This window comes from Gallinula chloropus (assembly GCF_964237585.1).
Source record: "Gallinula chloropus genome assembly, chromosome: 1".
NCBI lineage: Eukaryota > Metazoa > Chordata > Aves > Gruiformes > Rallidae > Gallinula > Gallinula chloropus.
The window spans coordinates 76,401,519-76,422,251 of NC_140085.1; the positions used below are offsets into that span (position 1 = coordinate 76,401,519).

The window sequence follows — 20,733 nt, forward strand, 5'->3', positions numbered from 1 at the left end:
AGTGGGAGTTGGATCAGGCCCTCACTTCAACAGCTTTATTGTCTACCAAGGAAACCTTTTGTCCTCACCTCTCTCTGATATGCAAAGAGGACTCTAATTACAGAAGAACTAATACTGTTCTGCTGTGCAACGGCTTGCAAAGGGGTCGTAGCACCACGAAGCACTGCTCTGCTGCCACTGACTTCTTAGAAAATCAGAATTCCCAGGGAAAATGGTAATACAGAACCAACAGACATTACTAAAGCTGTAATCAAGCACTTGTGTGGTGGTTGCTCATTTTTGTATCTCAAGGGAAGGATTCATCATCTACAGCCCTTTAAAACCTCCTGGAGAACTCTGGGCTATGGGCACACAAGAAGCTGGGGACCAGGAAAGAAATTTGACAAGTCCTTATGGTTTCACTGAGGAGATACCATGGGGGCAAGGATTAAGGGTAAGGATCTCTACTCTCCTTACTAGACACTAAGTACTCCACACAGTGGCCTGCTGAAGTTTACTTTCCCATATGACACAGAAAATGGAAGGACAAGCAGAGTTGGAAGTGTAGTTTAGACCACAAATTTGTTGGGGCAGGGAACAATCTTCACAGTTCTTTATGTCTGTTCTGCCAGCGCCTTCTCAAAACAACAAGAGCAACTTGTACTTTTTACAACTAAACTTCATCTGAAATAGGTCAATCAAAATTTCAATGTTTTCTCAAACAAAGAAGGCACCAACAGGCCTGAACAGCATTCAGCCAGCTCTGGATAACAGATGATTGCTCACCTGAGGAGTTCCAAAGCGACAACAAACCTAAACAACAACAACAAAAATTATCACCGTAGATAACTGTGTGCGTAAATTATGATATCTAAAGCACTCTGGAAGCAGGTCTCTTTACCAGTGTTTTGGAAGGCTGGAATCCACCCAGAGCCTCTTGGTGCCTGGAAAGTTTTGACAATAACAACTGTGTCATTTCAAAACTTTGCATGTTAAGCTTAAGAAATATTTTTCTGAACTTCTGTGTAACTCAGAAACCAAATCCTTCTTTCCTCCCCAAAAATATAGCTACATTTTGAAAAACAGATCTGGCTACAAAATGGACTAACCATTCTGCAGGAAATTCCGAGTCTTCAAGATTTTATTACATTCCAAATTGGAACACCACCTTAAATCTCAGGACTTAACGAGAACGGGAATATTCTGGTTCGGGAACATATTAGGCAGCCAGCCCCTGTCCATCTACCAACCCAGCTCACTGGGAAAGGGACACATCCAAATGACAGCAGGTGAGGAGGATGAAAATTTTGATCCTGACTCACAAAAGAAAGCCTTATTTGGAGCAGGGAGGGCACCTAGGACAGCTGAAGGGTTCAGGAAAGCCAGGAAGCCTACAACCCAAAGGGGCACCGAGTCTGGATAGCCACGGTGCCCACACTCCCTGCCAGACAGGGGTCTACCAAGTCTGAGGTCACAGCAGGGTCATAGAATCATTTTGGTTGGAAAAGACCTTGAAGATCATCAAGTGCAACCTGGGTCTGCTGGAGCTGCCTCTGCCATCTGGCCACCACCAGGCATAAGGCGTAACCTGCCTGGCAGGCAGAGTGGGCTACAGGCACTCCTTTCTAGCTTTACATCAGAGTTTAGTCAGGATCCTCTCATTCTTCAGAGGTCCAAAGTTTCTATTGGAAAAGGTGTCCTGTTAGAACATCTGAGGACAAGTCTCTAGCTCTGAAGAAAAAAGAAAACCCGCTGTTAAAACACACAAAGTCATCAAATGGTTGCTGTCTGGCAGGAACTGCTCTCAAGTTTGTGATAACACTCAAGTTCTTAGGCTAAGTACGTCACTCAGAAATGAATGTAAATTAGTAACCAAGTACTGGCAGTATTAAACTAAAAAGACAAACAAAACTGTGGCCTAAATGTTAAGAGACATCAAAAAGCAGCACTGTTGCTTCTTGCTGCTTTGAGATTTTGGTTTTACATTATTGGCAACCTGAAGTGTTTCAAGATCTTGAGCTGGGCTCTCCAAAAAAATTTTGACTAAAAATCAGAACAGTTTAAAAAACAACATTTGGCCTCCGTTTTGTTTGCCTTCTAATTTTGGAACTTGTAGTGCTCGTGGTTTCAGATTTTGCCTGGAAATCCAAGAGCTGGAAGTTTACATTTTGAAGAAATGAAAGCTGGCACTTTTGTCATCACATGACTCCAAGAGAGCTGGGGCTTGAGGAAATAAAAAATAAAAAAACATTGTCAGGCTTTCTACAAAATTATGAGATTAGCAGCATCAGTTTTATCACAATTTAGGCTGCAAGGTTGACCTATTTTATCAACAGTGCCCTACTGAATATGAATTGCTCTATGAATTTTAACAACCATATTTCATTTTAAATATAGTTCAATTAAAGTGACACTCATCATGGAGCTTCAAAGCAAACTCTTCAATTGTCAACCTGGGCTAGACTTTTTCTCTGAGCAAGTAAAAAGTGTAAAAGTACACCGCCCACAAAACTTTGCATCTCAGAGACAACCCTCAAGGCAGAACACAACACACACTCATTGCCTGTCTTGGGGACTAGCTCAGCATGGTGAAAAACTGTGCACCTAGCCTTCAAGTTCCTTTCACTCTCTGCCTGTCTGATGGGACAAATACATCATTCCCAGACTCCGTCACATTCTAGAGCAAGGCCATCAGAAGTGGCCTCACAAAAGAAGTCAGGGTGGTTACAGAAGGAGTTCCCCTGAGGACAAAACTACATCCAGTCCAAGAACTTGCTGAGCCATGCTTGGTGTCTGCATGCTCCTTCCTTCAGCCTGTTCTACAGCTGCAGACCACTGCGGAGTTGCTCTGAAACACAACCTGAGATCTTGGGAGCTGTTGCCGCGCAAGCGTTACAGGACAGAACACACATTCCAGTTTCATTTCAGGTAAAACAGAGACTGAGGTGTGCAGGGTAGAAGACCCAAAATACTCAGCAGGCAGAAACTGGTGAACTGAAAACCTTTCCCATACACATATACACGAAGATTAAATAAAACAGACAGCAGTGTGCATGGGAGGATGCATTCCAAAGTGGCATAATATAAGATGGGAGGTAGTTTCAGTTAATTATTCAGAGAAACTAAAACCTCTTCACAAATCAGATCTAGAGCATCCTGAAAAGCAGGAAAAAAACCCCAAAAGAATCATAAACATTTGCCAAAACACAAACCCCTGCCTAGGTCACATTTTAGCATTTTGAGGTCATACAGATTTTTAATTTAACCTAACCTACAACTTTCCTCCAGTTTAGCATTATCTCTTATCTCTCCATATGAAGACAAGCTGTTTGTCTTCTGCGTTAGTGACACCTCCTTCCAGTTAATTCAGAAGAGACAGACTTGAGAAAGACATAATGTCAATTAGAGACTCCCGCTCCAGGTACATTTTCCTAAGCTCAAGTAGCTATCGTGTCTTTCCTCAGCATCACAGAAGTGGCTAGTTTAATTGAGCTGTAGTTACACTCAGAGTTTGCAGTCCTCTAAGGAGGAGAGACACGTTGCGGTCTCTCCCTTCTTAGGTATTGTGTGTGTGTACCAGCGATTGTGCGCTGGGGTAAGGAGAGAGGGAACCGTTTCCAAGTTAGCACACTTAGAGAAAGGAATCATAAATCACAGGGTCAGTCAGGTTGTGCTTTTTTTTTTTAACCTTAGGGTATTATGTTTTCAATACAATATTTCAATAGCTTTTTTCTGCGTAATAATTTATCTGGAATTATGGCAACTCTTACAAGCTTGGAAAAAATTGGCTCAAGTAAAACGAATCCTTTGTCATAAATAGGTTGTGTTCGTAACTGCAGCCTAATCATTCAATTGCACATAATTCAAATACTTATCCAGACTTCGTAGGAATATTTCCCTGTCAATAAATCTAATGCTATTTGAAATCTCCAGACCAATGTGACAGAAGCCTGTTAGATTAATTAGGGCAAGGTCAGAAGAGCTGAACTCACGGCTATATTCATGTCACGGTTTTGTTCCACCTGATTGTAAACTCACCGACCGTTTTAAACCTGGGCATGTTAGGGTGGCTTCATTGTCTCCATTTACATACAAAGGCAGCTTTCTTCTGGAATTGTCTCTTCTCTCTGACAACAGTCAACTAATGGCACAACTGAGAAGAAATGTTTTGCTTTGTAGTCACTGTCAGTAAGTTTGTTTTTTACTTTTTTGGTGATTTTTTTTTAATAAAAAACATTTCTCCCTATCAGTGACCTCACCATAACTGGACTGCAACCAGGGTTCATGAGACAACAAGACCATACTGACCGTGGAACTGTCAAGAAGACAGACAGTATTATCAAAATTTCACTACAAACAGATCATCACTGTGGGAACCAGAGGACAATATTGTCTCTCTCTGGCTATTCTATTCCTGACCTTTATTATGTGACCATCTGAAAGGAGGGTGCCCCAAATCTGATGGGTTTTGTGTGACATGGACTCTGGAGGTGAAATTCTGACCTCGGCAGAATCAATATTTCATCCGAAATCCCTCGAGACAGACCTCCAAATCAGTTCTTAGGTTTGCAGCTTGTATCAGATGGTAGCTAGCTGACTTTCATTTACTACTGACTTAGGTCAAACTTGGACCAGGGATCAAGAGATGAAAGGCTCTACATCTCATTATCAATAATCACTGTTCACCACCACCCTAAAAACAACATATTTCATTCTTATCTACAAGGCTTTAAAACTTAAAAGAGTTGGGGTCAAATTATGTTACTTCAATTTATTTTTATTCACTGCTTATAAAACAACTTCCTCTCTTGCTGCCACAGCTAAATGCTAAAAATGTAAATACTTTCCTTGCTATTGTAGAGGTTCTACTATTGTTTTTCTTTCAAAGTCTTACTAAAGATACAGCAACAACAACAAAAAGTAACTAAAAAAAAATCCCTCCCACATAGTAATCTAAAAAAAGAAAAAAATACAGAGGTCAAGGCCAAGCCAGGCCTTACCAATCTCAAAATTGTTTTCAGCAGAACACATCTTGCATGGACGTTGCTTTATAACAGATGGGTGGACCTTCCCCAGAAGTTTTTCATAGTTACACGTGTTCTGGTACTGACAGAATGTCCTCTGAAACAACAAGGCCAGTTTTTATTCTAGTGGGAAGCCATACTGATAGCCTCTGATTTTGCTGGATAAAGTCTTCTCAGACGAGTTATGGACATGGCCCATAATTTCAGCCAACTTACTCTGAAACATGAAGGAGAAGCTTTGGAAGGAAAATCCCCTGTTACCACTGAACAAACCAAACATGGCACCACAGCGACTTGCAGTGCTCTGCACATAACTGCATATTAAAGAGCCGGAGATTTTACCATGATTCTAGAGATCCATAAAATGTCAACCCCCTCCTTTGTTATTCTGTGAAAACTTTCATGGGCAGACTGATTTGAGTAATTACCAAAAGAGGGGCATGCATAGATACAAATGGAGGAAAAGTACTGAAATTGTTGAAGTTGGTTAAACCAAGTTTACGAATTGTGCTGTGTTAACAACTGTTTTCCACTACTAGGAGTAAACCTGTGGATACCTAGGACCTACACAGTTGCTCTCCTGAATCTAACAGACATCTCTGATTAGTTTTTCATTCAGACAATACTTCATCTAAACCGTCAAAAATTTCTGGACTTTCAACACCTGGGGCAGAGGGAAGGAGAGACACTTGCTAACCAATCACTGAAGAAAACTGCTTCTGCAAACCCTCAAAAATAGAGCTGTAGGAGACCCATTCCAATCCAATTCTTTCCTGCAACACTTTTGTCACTCCTGATCTACAGCTGAAAGAGGATTTAGACCTGCAAACTCTTGCTCATATGACCAGCTCCTCTCACATCTGCTTCCTGATCCTACAGGAGCCACGTTAATCATACAAGGCATTCAGAAACTGAAATGTTTGCTTACTGACAGTTAACATCCTCACGTGTTTCCATAAGTGTCATGTAAGCCATCTGCAGATATTCTTGAAACTATGACAATAATGGTTGGGGAAAAGTGTGGGGAAACAGAAAGGATAGAAGAAGGGTAGCAGGGGCACGGGTGGAGACGGGGTCTCTGACCTGGATCTGTTGCTGAAGAAGGTTAATTTTGTGTTGCTGCTGCAGGAGCTGCTGCTGTTGTCTTGCGATCTGCGGAGAAATTGCACAGAAGAAATCTGAGAGATGTTTCACCATTCCTGGAGCCAGTACAGAGGAAACTTCGCCCTGCTTGGTACTTTAAGCTGCTCAATTAAGTTAAGAGACCTTCAAGTGCAGGTGGCAGCAGCCTGGACTGTGGATGAAGCACAGGGCTCATGTTCAGGAGTAATTCATAGCTAATACTAGTGTGAAAGGGAACCATATGGAAAATGTTGTGCTGGATATTAAGAGAAGGGCTGATGCAAAAATCTCTCTCACTGGCTGAAATGGCACTGCTAAAAATCACCCAAAGGTGAGCGCTCATTTGCTCCATCTTGCTGGAAGAAAAACAATACTGGCACAGAAACTGGAAAATAGGAGGAAAAGGCAGGAAAGGCAAAAAAGTAGGATGGATGGTAATAGTCTTTTTATGTTTGGCACGACCTCCTCCAAATTTAAAAAAAAAAAAAGGGAAATCTGACATGCAGAAGGTATTGGTGCATATTTCCTTGATGCAAAGATACTGGAACTGGGTTTGGGAGAATCACTGACTCTTCAACATGTCTGTCAGCTGAAAGAAACCAAGGTGGCAGTGCAATGGTACGAGGGTCAACACTGAAAATGATGTACAGACATTGATGGAGTCAATGTAAGTCTCCTCTCAAAGTCATGTGCATTTTCCTTAAGGACTTCCATCCTCCCTCTCCAATGACTAAATGATTGGGAACTTTACTGTAGATACAGTTACATACAGAGAAGGAAAAAGCAGACAGTAACGGAACCAAATTAGGAGTTCTCAGAGGACTGATGGAGATAAAACCATTATATACCTCAAACTCAAAAGCATACTTGAAAAATTTTCATTTGAGTCATCACAAAATCTCTGCTCTCACAACTAGCTAGCGCAGCAGTAGAAACATAGCACTGCTCTTCCCCTGTGGTATGTGTACACATCTTGGGGTCAGATGGGAACTTACACATACTTACTGGGAGGAATTTTGTGCATTCTTCCCCTCAGGTATTTCCTTTCATTCCTATTATTAAACTATTAGCATAAGAAACACTCATGCATAGTTAAGATTAAATATTTTCTATCTAGAGTTTCATTTTAAGCAACCAAAATAATTGTGATCATTTTTTTTAAAGTTGGGTTATTTTAATTCCTTTTTAACACAAAATTATATAGAAATTTCTTAAAAGAAATCCTAGTTATCCAAATAATAATCCTGTAGGATTTCTTACTGCCTTTTCCCACTGTCTCCATTTTCTTTTTCACTTTCAGATCGTTTAGCATTAGTAACTTTAAAAGGTAATGCAAAGGAAATAGCTCCTGAAGGATGTCTCCCTGTGTAAGTATCCTGACAATTCCACCTTTGCTCCTTCATCTGTCTTCTCCATGTAAATGAGAGCGTGATACAAATTCTCTAGTTTAATAGATAAGTCATTTCTGTTCCCCCTATGTGGCATTTCAGGTGTGAGGCCAAAATGCACAGTACTTAAGACAAGTTTTTCAAATAATCAAAAATAGGGAAAACCGAGGCTGAAATGTCTTAAGATGTCAGGAGTGTTTTAGAATCTGAGGACTTGCTTGGTACAATAAAATCTGTGACAGACTTTAAAAAAAATAAATAATGGTGAGTTTCGTAAAATTCAATAGCTTCAATTCTATGGTATCAAGTCAGATTTCATTACAAGCTGAAAGAAATGGTCATGCAGACCAAAATGCTTTCACCTAAGAGGTATCAGGATGGGCTCCTGACAAAATTTTAAACAATATGTTTATTCTCTGCTCATGTTCAGGTACAAAAACGGACATTCATCTCAGTTAAAGCTTGCACAGTGCAAATACGTTATTAAAGTTGTGTTCTTGTATAAAATATCATGTGTCCATGTTGGAACCGTTCACATGTGAAAGCATGGTTGCATTTTCAGAGGTGGGTACCTTTGCAAGAGCTGAAAATCAAGCCTCTCAAGTATAGAAGAAAAGTCACACTTGTTCACTCACTTCATGCTCTTCTCTCCCCCTTTTTTTTTTGTGCAGTTGGCAAAGCCACCTCTTTCATTTGTTGTATTGCATTTGTTCCTTTTGTATCTATTCAGCGTCACTCAACTCAAGCAGCATTGGAAGACTATTCAGGGAGGCTGAATTTGTATGCTTACTCACACTTATTTTTAAGAAAAAAACATTACTGGAAGAGAATGCCTCCGAACTGGAAAAAGATAAAGAGCAGCATTTTATATACTGCAAATTAAAGCGTTCTGCCAATAGGCTCCTGTTTGAACTTCTTCACCTAAGGAAACAAATGGGACAAAAAAAAAACCCATTTCAAGCAAACTTAAGAAAAATCAACCCTTTCAGCTATGGGGAAGTCCTCCTAGAAAATTATTTAAGCTGAAAGCCACAACAATAATCACTCACCTGTTCTTGTTGCTGCTTAGCCAGCTCCATTTGCTGGCGTTGTTTCTCGATCTGCGATGCAGCCAGTTTCTTCTGTTCATCATGAGCTGCTAGCAGCTGTTCTCGCAAACTGGTCAGCTGATTGATCATACCCATGAGCTGCCTTTCCTTCTCAGCGAGGCTTTCTGGAGTCCCTGGGCATCATATGGTAGAAGGAAGGAAAAAAATAGGAGGAAAAAAAAAAAAGAGAGAAGAGAGGAAATTTAGAGCTAGGCAGGTTTTTACTTTGCAGCTTCACTGTAAGCAAAGTTTTAGTAGGACCAAAGAGGAGCAGCATATTGCAATACACTGCACGAGAAGACCTGTCCCTCTACAGCAAAACAAGCCATGGAGGGTAATTCTGTACACAGACTTTGATCTGGTGTCCCCCTTCAATGTTTCCTTGCCCTTTCATCTATTTTCTCCTGCTTTTCTATCAGTTTAATAGCGTGAAGGATACAACCTGTTTTGGAAGAGCTTCAAATTGCAAACATTGTTTTGCATTTCCTGGGAATCACAATCAACACTTCCAGTTTCAGAAGAGGATCACCTTTCTGTCCGAAAGTTACAACACCTACATCATTTCGACACCTACAAAAAACGTACGGTGTGGATTCAAACCCTGTCTGCAGTCAAGGGGAGGCAGAGAAGTCTGGGCGCTGGATACCTAATTCCCTGCACCCTGCCATCTCACTGCAAGGAGCACAGCACTCAACAGCTGCCAGGACGATGCTACCTGTTACACCATCTGCAGCTGCCCTGATTAGGGTGAAATTGCACAGGCTTTAAATTGCTACTATCGCTGCTGTTGTTGCCACCAATGAGTATTTTTAAAGGAAAAAGCCTTGCATACATGCGTCAGAAAAACTGAGTTCAGCACAACTCACCGTGTCCCTCATTTGAAATGCCATTAGGTGATTTTTATAGGCGAGTTCAGCAGACACAGACAGAGGAACTGACTACCTCGCGCTCAGCATCATTCGGTAAAAATTCTCCTTCTACCCAGAAGGACAGTGGTTATAAGGGAAGGGAAGAAAACATTCCAGGAAAAATCAAAAGCTATGAATCATACACTCAACAACAACCAAAAAAAAAAAAAAAGGCACTATTAGAATATCCAGTATCATTTGACTTAGAATTTAAAAGACCAGAAAATATGTGCAGCAGCTAATCCGCAGATATCTCCAGTACCGCCACACCCTCTCACATGAGTCAGATCCCATGAAACCTTTTCTCAAAAAAGCTTCAGGAAAGGATTAAGGCTATCAGTGCCTCTGCCTCCTCTGAAAATAGACTGCTTTTGGGACAGCCCTGCCACACAAACCTTCCTCAAACACAGGAAGCGTTCCTCTGCCAATGTCACCAGTGCTCTCCAAGTGGAAGAGAGGAGAAAAAAAAAAAAAAAAAGAAAAAAAAAGAAAAATTGGCGACTACAGTAAACGCGTTCCTAGCCAACTATCAGTCAGACATGGAAAAGAGCTACTGGTAATAGCTCATTTAGTCTACCCCCCCGCCAGTGCAGGAATGTTCCCTACAATATATTTACTACAGCTTTCTAGATTGGATTGAAACGTTTGAAACGGTGAATCATCTACTGCTTTCTTTGGAAGACTGTACCACTGCCTTAGAGGTGTCACCAGTGGGGCTCTTTGCTTCATAGTTAATTTAGCTTACATCCCCCTTAATTTCAACCTTGTGCTCCCAAGCAGCATCCCATTTGCTACGTCAGCCACGTCCAAGCCTTTAAATGAATTTGTAGGAAGCCATATACAAATGGGAAAACACAAAGAACTGACATTTCCATATAAAGGAAACGTAATTTGATTAACATTTTATTGAAGAAGCTCAAGATTTATGTGAAAATTTTCTCATAACAAAGAACTACAGCAAAATATTCTCACATATAGTCTCAAAAAAACCCGTGACACAAGCTGGAAACTAGAGAAACCATAGAGTTTTTGAGGCCCTTCTGTTAAAAGCTGTGAAAAAGAATAGAAGCTGGGGCTAAAACACTAACACTGCAGAAGAAAACATTCTTGACTCAAAATTTTCAGTTCAAACTCTGGAGAACTGCTACAAGTAATGCATTTGCTGCTTGGCCATACAATTGATCACAAATTTCTATTGTCACTCTTCCATCCTTCATTTGTTTTTCCCTAGAAAGAAGAGCGCAGTGTTTCCAGGTGGAGTATCAGAAGAGCTATTCTAGAAGGCAGCCCCTTCCTTGTCCTGTCTGTAGCCAGCATGTTGCTTTACTGCAATGCTCAACTAACAAACACCATTTGTATACTGATACTGGCAGTATCACACTCTGGGTGCACTGAAACATCCAAAACTCAAATTTTTTTTTATGTATTCAGCCACTATTTATTCCAAACTTTTTCTGCAGGATGAGTGTGCACATGAGAGACAGAGGGAGAAGGAGCTAGATGGAGAAGGACTACATGGTCCTAAAATTAGGGGAGGCAAAAAAGAAATCACTGTCAAATCAAGTATTTGAGAAGCACACTGACACACATCAAAGATCTTCAGCCAGCACTGGTTCATTGGTGTATTTCGAGCTCCTACAGTAGCTTTCAGTTGAGAATCAAAAAGCACTTTGTAAAGTTAAATTAATCCCCACCACACTTTTGAAAGGTGGAAAAATGTTTCCATATGTGTAAACTGTCGGACAGAGGGGTCACAGAGGTGGTTACCAACGGTGGCAGAAGAAGAAATATTGATAGCCAGTGCTGGGTGGCAGAGCTTGGGCTGCACTGCCCAAGAGGGAGCAGGATGCTCCACGTGCTACCGCCCTGACCGCGACACCAAACAAGGGCACAACCGCAAGGCCAGACACCTACTGCAGATTCTCCTTTAATCTGATTTACCTAGAGAGGAGAAAAAAAACCAACACCACAACCCTTCTTTTCCCAGGAAAAGAAGAGTTTTATTTGAACTGCAGGAATGAGAGGGAAGCCTGGACAAACTAAAAGCAAGTGGTTGGGGCGATGAAGTGCCAGTGCAGATGCTGGAGCTGCAGGCACACCGCAGCCGTCAGCTGGGGACGAATCCACCAAACTCAGGCTCTTCATTATTACTTGGCTGTAAAGAACTTTTGAGATGCCCAAAGGGGATGCTTTATGTACTAACTCAGAAAGTACAAGGTGTAATTCCTGTGGTTTATAAAACTGGACTGGAAGTAGTCTGTCAAAGGGCAGCCTTCTTCCATTTTATTTCTTGAGCGAGTTCAGTTTGCTAATTAACTGAAAAGGGGTATTTATCACTGTCAGCTGGTTTTGGTTGTGGGTTTTTTTTTTCAATCTTTTGTTGGAGAATACTTTCTGCGTAACATGGCTTAGCAGGTACTTGTATTTTTACATGATCGGCCCATCCTTCCAATAGCTTCAATACTACCTAACGGTAATTTCAATGCTTTAAGGTATCATTCCCTGCAAAGTAAGTATTGAGACAGCCATACTCTCAAGTGACCTGCCTAAAGCCAGAGGCAAGAGAGATCAGATGTGTGGGATATGGTGAGTTTCAGGGTGCATTTCCCCTTGCCTTACCCTCACATCTATATAAGCCCCACTGATGGTGAATCGCAGCTAGTTTTGAGGTTTCTTGCAGACAACTCGTGGCTTATAAAAGTGTGAAAATTTAAAGGAAGAAAAGCACTAGAATCGGACTGTCTTAACCATAATGTAAAGTGTTAGCACTTACTTTAACTTTGGTTATATTTTCATGTTACCCTTATTACCTGGAACTCCTTTTCTACAACTTCTTTTGTGGAGATGGCCAACAAGACTGCTATTTCCAGTTGCCATTCATAAATTGCTTAGTTCACACAACCAACAAAGGCCACCAAACCATACCTGACATCATTTATGTGATGGTGAGCCAAGGGCAACAGCTGGGTCACTCCGTAAGTACGTTCACGAACAGGAAATTCTTCCTGTGCACTGAAACGCTCTGCAGAGTTGTCATTTTTGTGTCCCTTTCTAGGTGCTGTAGATCATGGGCAGGAAAGGGGGGTGGACTTCTGTCCTGCCACTACCTCTTTCTCTCTGCTAACCCACATGAGATCTAAATCTCTACCATCATGTGAAACGTCTAGGCAGCTACAGGATTTCCACTTTAAGAACTGTGCAGCTTACAGGGCAAGACACGTTAGCATTTCAAGTAAGGACACCACCAACCGCACGAAGACAGTTGCTCAAATGGTGCAACTGTGGAATTAAGGGAGTACGCCTGCGGCTGCTAACGCTGCTGGAGCCTGGGAGGCAGCACAAACCTAATCAAGGGTGAGCCACCAGCCCCAGCAGCTACCTTCAGCCGCTTCGGTATTAAACTCACTTGGAGCTGCTCCAAGTAGTACAGACTTGGGAATGGTTCTGGAGCTGGCCTGCACCTCTACACGCAGTATCCGTCTGGTTGCGGTGGTTTCATTCTACCCATGCCATGTGGCTGGGAGAAAAAAACAAGTGCCTAGTACTGCAGCGTGCAACCTGACAGCAAGCTAGACCCACTTCACACAGGTATTGAGTGAGGAGAAAAAGGAGAGTGGTTTACATCAATGACTGGCTCAAAAACTTCTTTTAATTACCGTCAGATCCACAACAAATAGATATTGCACATTTTATGTTTAACAAAGCTTTTAACCATCAGACCACCTGCCTTTCAGGAGATTGCTGTAGGTGCCCATACTGTTCTCTCTCAGCTCTATCACGGCAGTGGCAAAACGTGGATTTTTTTCACAATTTAGCAAAACAACTCAGGCAGGAGAGCATCAAAGTACGCACTACGGGTTGATACAGCGAACGGCCCAAGAAAAGATGCTTTCCAGATGCGTCAGCTTATTCTCTATCACCACAGAAAGAGACTCAGAAAGGGAAAAAAAAAACCAACCAACAACAAACCATGTTGTGGATGCAACACCCACAGCAGATGGCAATAAAAGAAGACTCAAATTAGTGGCATTCTGTATCGCCAAACCTAAACTTCATCTCAGATCAACACTATCCATAATAGTGTTTAAGTAGTAGAAGAAATTTACTCAAATGTGAAATAAACTATTACACATTCTTAGTTCTGATTCACAGTCTCAGACTGGCAGTGACAGTAACATTTTAATAAACATTAGAATGAAGACACCAATATGACCAAATGACACACTTAAAGTGAGAAAACGAACAGGAGAAACCTTGGCATATCCACCCAAAACAGAACCAAAGCAAAAAAAAAAAGGCAGAGAAACCGCTTTTGCAATCAAAACAGTAAATACTTTATTATAATTTATTAGACAGAATGAGAATGTAAATGAGAAATTAGGAAAGCCAATATTTTCTTTAACAGGCACTTTAAGCTTTTGCTGCGAATGCTCAAGCGATGGGAACGTTAGCTTGCAGCCAGCCTACGGATCTGCTCGCAGCTGCGTGGCACCCGGCGTGTTCCGCGAGGGGCAGAGCCGTGGCAAGGCTCTCCTCCACCCCTCTGACGCGCCTCAATTAAACTGCTGGGGATGTTATCAATCAGGGGTGCTCGCGTGCGCGCTCACGCACACCCATACAGACAGTGAAATCTATCCCCCGAGTCGGTTTACTATCAAAGTAATTACGCAAATAGCTTTTGAACTGTCAGCATCTGTCTTTCAAAGAAAAATCAAAGAAAACAATGCGCGAGTACAAAGCCTGGAAGACACAATAATATTGTATTACGTTCATATCATTATCTACGGTTACAGAAGGGAAAAAAAATATAGAAATCCTCCTGTATCTACAAAGCTTTGTAGGGGGAAAAAAGCCCAACAACATTAAATGGAAATAAGAATATTTTGAAGTGCTCTGTGTTCAAATAATGTTAAGACATAATAATAATAATTGCACCATGCAGTCTAGAGCATTTTTTTAATTTCAAAGCTTTAGCTAATTGATCTTCTTAAAGACCATGAGCAGGCAGAAAGGTAGTGGCATGCATTACTTATTCATACATGAGAAAACAGAGGTGTGAAGTTTTGAGCAACTTGCCTGAAGTCATGCTTAACTTTGCATGCTGTATGTAAGCCCTTTTATTGCTGGCCTTGCCAGAGACATCAGCAGAACTGCAGCAGTAAGGCCAAGAATTTCCCCACTGACTTCAGCAGGGATACAGGTTATACAAATAACTAAATCTGTGCTTCACCCGGTCCATACTGGGCAGGGTTCTAGCTAAGGGAACCCTATGAATGAAGCGATTATTGACGCCATCCAACTAACAAAGCGCCAGAACCATGCCCCAACGCTGTTTCCGTGTAACTGCTCCAGTGTAACAACAGTGGGACAAGGGCACAACCCATACACCAGCTAAAAACTGAGTCATGGCCAAGGATTTCCTATGATGTGTTTTTTTCAGCACTGTTTTTAAGGTAGGGGCATAACAGTTTTGGTATAAATACGAAAAAGAGCCTGGAAAGAGGTTTTACAAACTGAACAGCCTATTAACTAAGCTGTTCTTGAAAGAATTAGAACTCCTACTAGCAATAACATTATTACATCCAAAGAATAAAGTTTCAGAAGTTTATAACAAAGTACCTTTTCTTCAGCCGTTTATTCTCATCCCGATGTCAGCTATTTTTCTTCCTCCACCCCAGTTCTAACTTTGCTCTGTCACATTAGAAATCCCAACCCAGTATTATTCTGCTCGGTAGGGAAATCAGAAAAGCAGAGAATAGAGAGGCCACCTAGTCATCTTCTACTTAAAACGCAACTAATCTTTGCCATGCTCCCCCTATAAAAAAAACCTACTTAAAACCTGATAATAATTTTAAAGAGGAGTATTCTCTCCGTGCTGCGCAGACGGCCGCACTGCTGACGTCACCTGAACTTGTGTATGTGAAGCAATGGGGAGCTGATGCTACGTGCCTTCAGGAAAGGTAGTCTGATAAACAGATCTAACTGCCTGAGGTAAGTTTGGAATTTAAACTCTTCTTTCCTCTGTCTCTGAAGAGAAATGTCAAATGTTTATGACCAAGCAATGAGTATATACTTTAAATTATGTACTTGCTGGGATGCATTTGTGGGTGGACGTGGGTATGTGGTGCTTGGGCACGTGTGCAAACTCCATTGATGCTTCCCTAATCGATACTTCCGAGAGTGTTTTATTACGGGCTCACACACAGCTTTTCAGGCCGGTAAATCGTGAAGCTGCCAGGACATAAACATCTAAAACCTGGCATTTTTCATTAAGAATTTAAGCCAACTTTACTAGACAATGACTGCCATTACTTGCAACTACCTACCCAGCTAAATTAAATGACTGCATCTGATTGATAATGGGAAGTCAGCATAATAAAAGAGAACTTTCTGACTGCTTTTTCACTCAGCAAGCTGCAGCCACCAGAAAAAGAAACAAGGAAAGAAAGAGTCCAGAATTCAAACTGATTTGTCTGTACCGACAGATTTATGGAGTGAATCTTTTCTGTTTGACAAATAGAAGTCCTTTTTTTTTGGAACAGCAAGCTAGGAGGAAGTTATTTATTTCAGCACACCGACGGTCTTAATCTTTTAGGTTTCAGTGAAAGACTATGCAGAATGAATAAAACCAAATGATGAGCATTTACCATCTTTTGCCATTACTACCCTCAAGACTTAATATTCTGTAGGGACAAAAACTTAGTCGTCTGCTCTATAACAGACCAGCACATGACTATTTCACAACACTGGAAAGAAGTTGTCAGTGAGTATTCTTTATTTGCCGTCAGAAAAAGTTTTGGTACAGTAGACTGCAAACAAAGCTTGGTATTCAACCAGGTTAGTAACTTATTGTCAAGGTTACAAGAGGAATAGACAACATTTGTATTGAGACTGTTTCTCAGAGGTTATTCATTGTTTTACTGTCTAGACAACGGGCTAGATCTAGGCTAGAGAAACAGCATTTGCTTCAGCAGCAGGAAAAACAGTAAAAAATGCATATGTGAATGTATATTTGCTCTGTTTTGACAAACTGGTCATTTTGTAGCTCAGCAACATTCATCCCTATCAGCACATCTTTGGGGTAACTTTAGGATAAAGAACTGGTTTGGGTTCCTTTTGCCATCCTATCCTCTAGGTGATTTTTAAATACAGTGGTTTAGTCTCCATATGTTCAAACAAAATAAAAACATTGGCATTTGCCACTTTAATTAGCTCCATTTTATTCCATTTTCTCTATTAATCATCACTTCTTGAAAATAAAAGTTGTGTTTGATTTAAATAGAGCCTGATTTTTTTCCTGAGCAAATTCAGTATCTTTACATAAAAAAAAACCTCCAAAAAACATAAATCCGGAACAGCCCCAATTTGTGTCTGTGTCACAAATTCACATTTTTTGCATTTTAGATGCTTTCAAAAGAAATTCCTCCAACCCTCCTTCTGCAGTTACTACCCTCAGCTAACCTCCCGCTCCAGGGTCAAATAGGAGCAGTTCCATCCAGTCACAATTTCCATTTCAGGCTTTCACTTGGCCTGAAGGAAGTTCTGTGTTGGTGTGGCTCAGTTGGCACCGTCTTGCTTCTCTGCAGCCTGAGAGTATCACATCTCACTCTGATCAACCTCCAATATTTCGGCAGCTGCCAAATTTCCTCCCAAAACTTAGGTTCCCCTGCGTGCCACTGGGCAGGTTCACCCCCACCTTGGAACTTCTGACATATTAACACGGGACTAACGCTCACTGTCATCAATTTTCTACTATTAACCCCACCTCCCAAAAAAAACCCCCAACCACAAAAACAACACCGAGAAGATACTAAGTAGGTTGCAATAAATACCGAATTTATCACAGTTAAAAGCCAACAACCAGGTATATCTTACCTCCTTCACTTATGACTCTCTCACCCTCCTTCTCTCCCCACTCCAAATACAATTCTATCCACAAAGAATAATGCAAAATGTCCACATCTGACACAAGTTTGCAAACATTTTTCACCCATTAATTTGCAAATGCAAAATCTGCCGAGCTCCTAAGAAAGTGCACATCTTTCATACATCTCCTGGGGATCTGTGTTTTATTAGTCAAAGGTTTAAACCCAGTGTATTCCCCATGAATAATCCCTCTCCCCTTCCCCCTCCTTCCTCCTGTCCACATCTAAATGCAGAATCCCCAGCTTCCTCGTCTTGAGTTTACAGATTATGTGATCCAAAGTGTCACTCACTGGATTACTGCACATAACCTGAGCACTACCCGAAGCTTACTTGTCTTCAACTTGTCCAGCATTACTTAAATGGAATTATCCGTCACAATCCATATACCGAATCTGCATAGCCCACTTATCTCAAGATTCTGTGTGTCACCTACCAGATTATCCGTTTTAATCCATACATTGAATCTACGTAACATATGTCTTTAATTCATGGGCTCTGATGAGCCATAGTATCACTGAATGGATTATTTCTCTTTATCCATTATTGGCAGTCGTAAGACTGTTCACCGCATACGCTCTCCTGCCCCATCTTCTGAACACTGAGGCAAGATTAGAGTCTTCAGCAAACACAGCTCTATCACACATCAAACACCGCTGGATATAATACCTGCACTGATACTTCACATAACTTGGAACCCAGTTGCTCACACAAAACAAATGTCTGTGTTATCATGCATTAAAGATTAGGATTGGTAGGCTAATCTTGCTTTCAATTACACTCACAAATCTGTGGTGACTCCAGTGCAGCCTTTGGAGTCACCCAGATTTAAGCAGCTGCGACAAGGAGCTGATTTTGCCCTGATGATGATCCCTTTTCACAGCGAATGCAGAAAACACTTCACCTGAGTTGTTTAGGAACTAACCTGAACAACAGGGAAGGATTTTCAAACAAGAAAAAAAGTATCAGGTTCAGGCTTGCCCGGACTTTCTTAAGAGATTCAGAAGCGATCACTGTTAACAATGCCTTTGCCTCAACAGAAAACCAACTCAGACAGATTAGAAACAAAAGTCAGTTTCGCCTTTTGTTCCACACTCCCATTCAAAATTAGCTAAGTGGGGAACATATAAAATATGTATTATTATTTCCTGACAACTCTCGATAAGCAAGAGATGGACAAGATTAGCCGAAAGGCTTTGTGTACACCAGGGAAGTCTGGAAACAGAGTTCTCACCATGGTTAGAGGTGCCTCCCTCACATCAACATTAGCCAGACTGGACACCCCATGATGCGCCCAGCCACTTGGGGGGCTAGCACTGTTCCCCAAAGACTTGTCAGAGGAGGCCCAACGCCAGTGAAACAGAAGTTTTGTGTTTGTTTTTCGAAGCCTGGAGATGGCCACTGACACTGAATAGCAAGGAAATAGTCTTCTTACACCTTTTTCCTACCAATGACCCATCCTACGTGCTGCTCCTGCTGCTGTTGGTCATGTTGCTTTCTTTGGAGGAAAGGGACCACTTCTACCCTGCGAAGTACAACTATCAGGAGCCCCACAGAAAGCAGAAAAGGGGTGTAATTTCCTCTCCCGTAGATGGTTGGTTTGAGACCTGAGGTTCTCTCTGCTCTACTGAATTCAATAAACCACATTATCCACGAATAATCCAGAGGCCTTCTGAGCCCTGTTCTTGAGTATGATGGATAAAAGTAAGTTTGAACAGGCTTTAACCAATTCAATGTACAGTTTTACAGCTTTCTTTTAAAGTATTTCGACTGAATGGCAGGTTTTGTGGTGTTTACTATAGACTGATTAGTTTTTTGAAGAGGGCAAAAAATTCCAGAGATTTCAAAACAAAATTTCTCATGAAATCCCAAACTTGTATTATTTATTTAGCCCCAGACTGTCTCACTAAACAGACAGAAGCATTCAAGTTAAAATTTCAACAGATACAAAAGGTTCTAGGTTTTGCCCCATTTTCAGAGTATGCCCTTGCAGTATCTGCCCGTCAAGCCTTGGAATGAAATATTACATTTCCTTTTCTATTACCAACTGGACATAAACAGAGCCTTCCAAACATGACTTGGGAAGTCTGCAGCCAGATTTCCGCAGCCACTCGGAAATGGTTCTCCCATTTTACAGGTGTGGAGATGAAGAAAGGGGCGGGTGGGGCGAGTCTCAGAGTAGCTGGTGAAAGTAACAAAGCAACTAAGAGAGACAACCCAACACGAAACCTGGGAGCCTGGTGACTTTCAGCCTTTCACCAACTCCCCTATCTTTAACAAAATATTACTGCTTTCTAACTTAAAAAGAAATAACACTAATAGAAAATAAAGCCTTCCGCTCCATCTCCCTTTCTTTTAATCTCTCCCGGAGAATAAAACTCAATGGCAATAACACAGGCTCGGGCATTAACAATATGTAGCCTAGTGCTGAGACTTTAGGACATGACGTACTAAAACTCCCCCAGATCTAATGAAAAACACAATGAAATTTTGAACAGTTAAGTGGAAAAAACTATTCAGTGCATAAGACAGTTGGGCAGCGCAGCTTCTAGTGCTGTCCGCATTCCAGGGTGTATTAATAATAAGACACTACTTGTGCGGGGTTTCCAAATATCGCTAATAGAGAAATGAGGGGAAAAGAAAGGCAGCTGCCAAGCCAAACATAGAGGGAAGTTAATTAAAAAATCACAACTGGAAAACTTAATGACTCTATGCTCCTACAGACAGACAAAACCCTTTTCCAGCGTAACACGTGTGCGCTTACACACACACACGTACGTGAGCTCGACTCGCACACCTTCCATGTTGCCTGGCTAAATACAACTGCAACACAGCTGAGCCATTGTTTGTTGGCTGCTCATGGCTGGCGGTGCCACGAAACCCGCATTCCTGGGCACTAAATAATCAGCCTGCCTGACCCCCCAAGAACCTGTAAGTCAAATTCATTTACCCCCAGAGGGCAATGCTCTATTGTATCCTCCCTCCTTTCTAGCCACCTAGGAACAATGGACAATAATTGCAACTGTCACGGCAGTCAGCAGGAAAAATAAACCAGTGCCTGTTTTCACAGCTTTCTGCCAAACCTGATCCAAACACCTAATAACCATGCCCCCAACCACAGAACTGCGGCTGCACTAAAAAGCCTCAGATGTGAGGCTTTTGAACAGAGCTCCAGAACAATAACTCGACTTGTGTTCAAAATATGAAGCTAAAAAACAAAAATTAAAGCAAAGAAAACTCTTCTTTGAGGCTGTGCTGTTGCTCCCCATCTTTCTCCCCCCCACCACCAACCCCCCCGGGC

The 20,733-nt window shown here is 41.5% G+C and overlaps 1 protein-coding gene across 7 annotated transcripts in view; it reads right to left on the bottom strand.

Moving 5' to 3' along the window:
- The window catches only part of SOX5 (SRY-box transcription factor 5), a gene marked incomplete at its 5' end in the record, with an annotated part of 289,871 nt that overhangs the window by 134,355 nt on the left and 134,783 nt on the right, over positions 1-20,733 (bottom strand). For all 7 annotated transcript variants that reach the window (XM_084279479.1, XM_084279478.1, XM_084279476.1 and 4 more), the window contains 2 exons: positions 6,087-6,155; positions 8,563-8,735. In XM_084279479.1, coding sequence (XP_084135605.1) covers positions 6,087-6,155; positions 8,563-8,735 — 242 coding nt within the window. The remainder of the gene's footprint in view (positions 1-6,086; positions 6,156-8,562; positions 8,736-20,733) is intronic.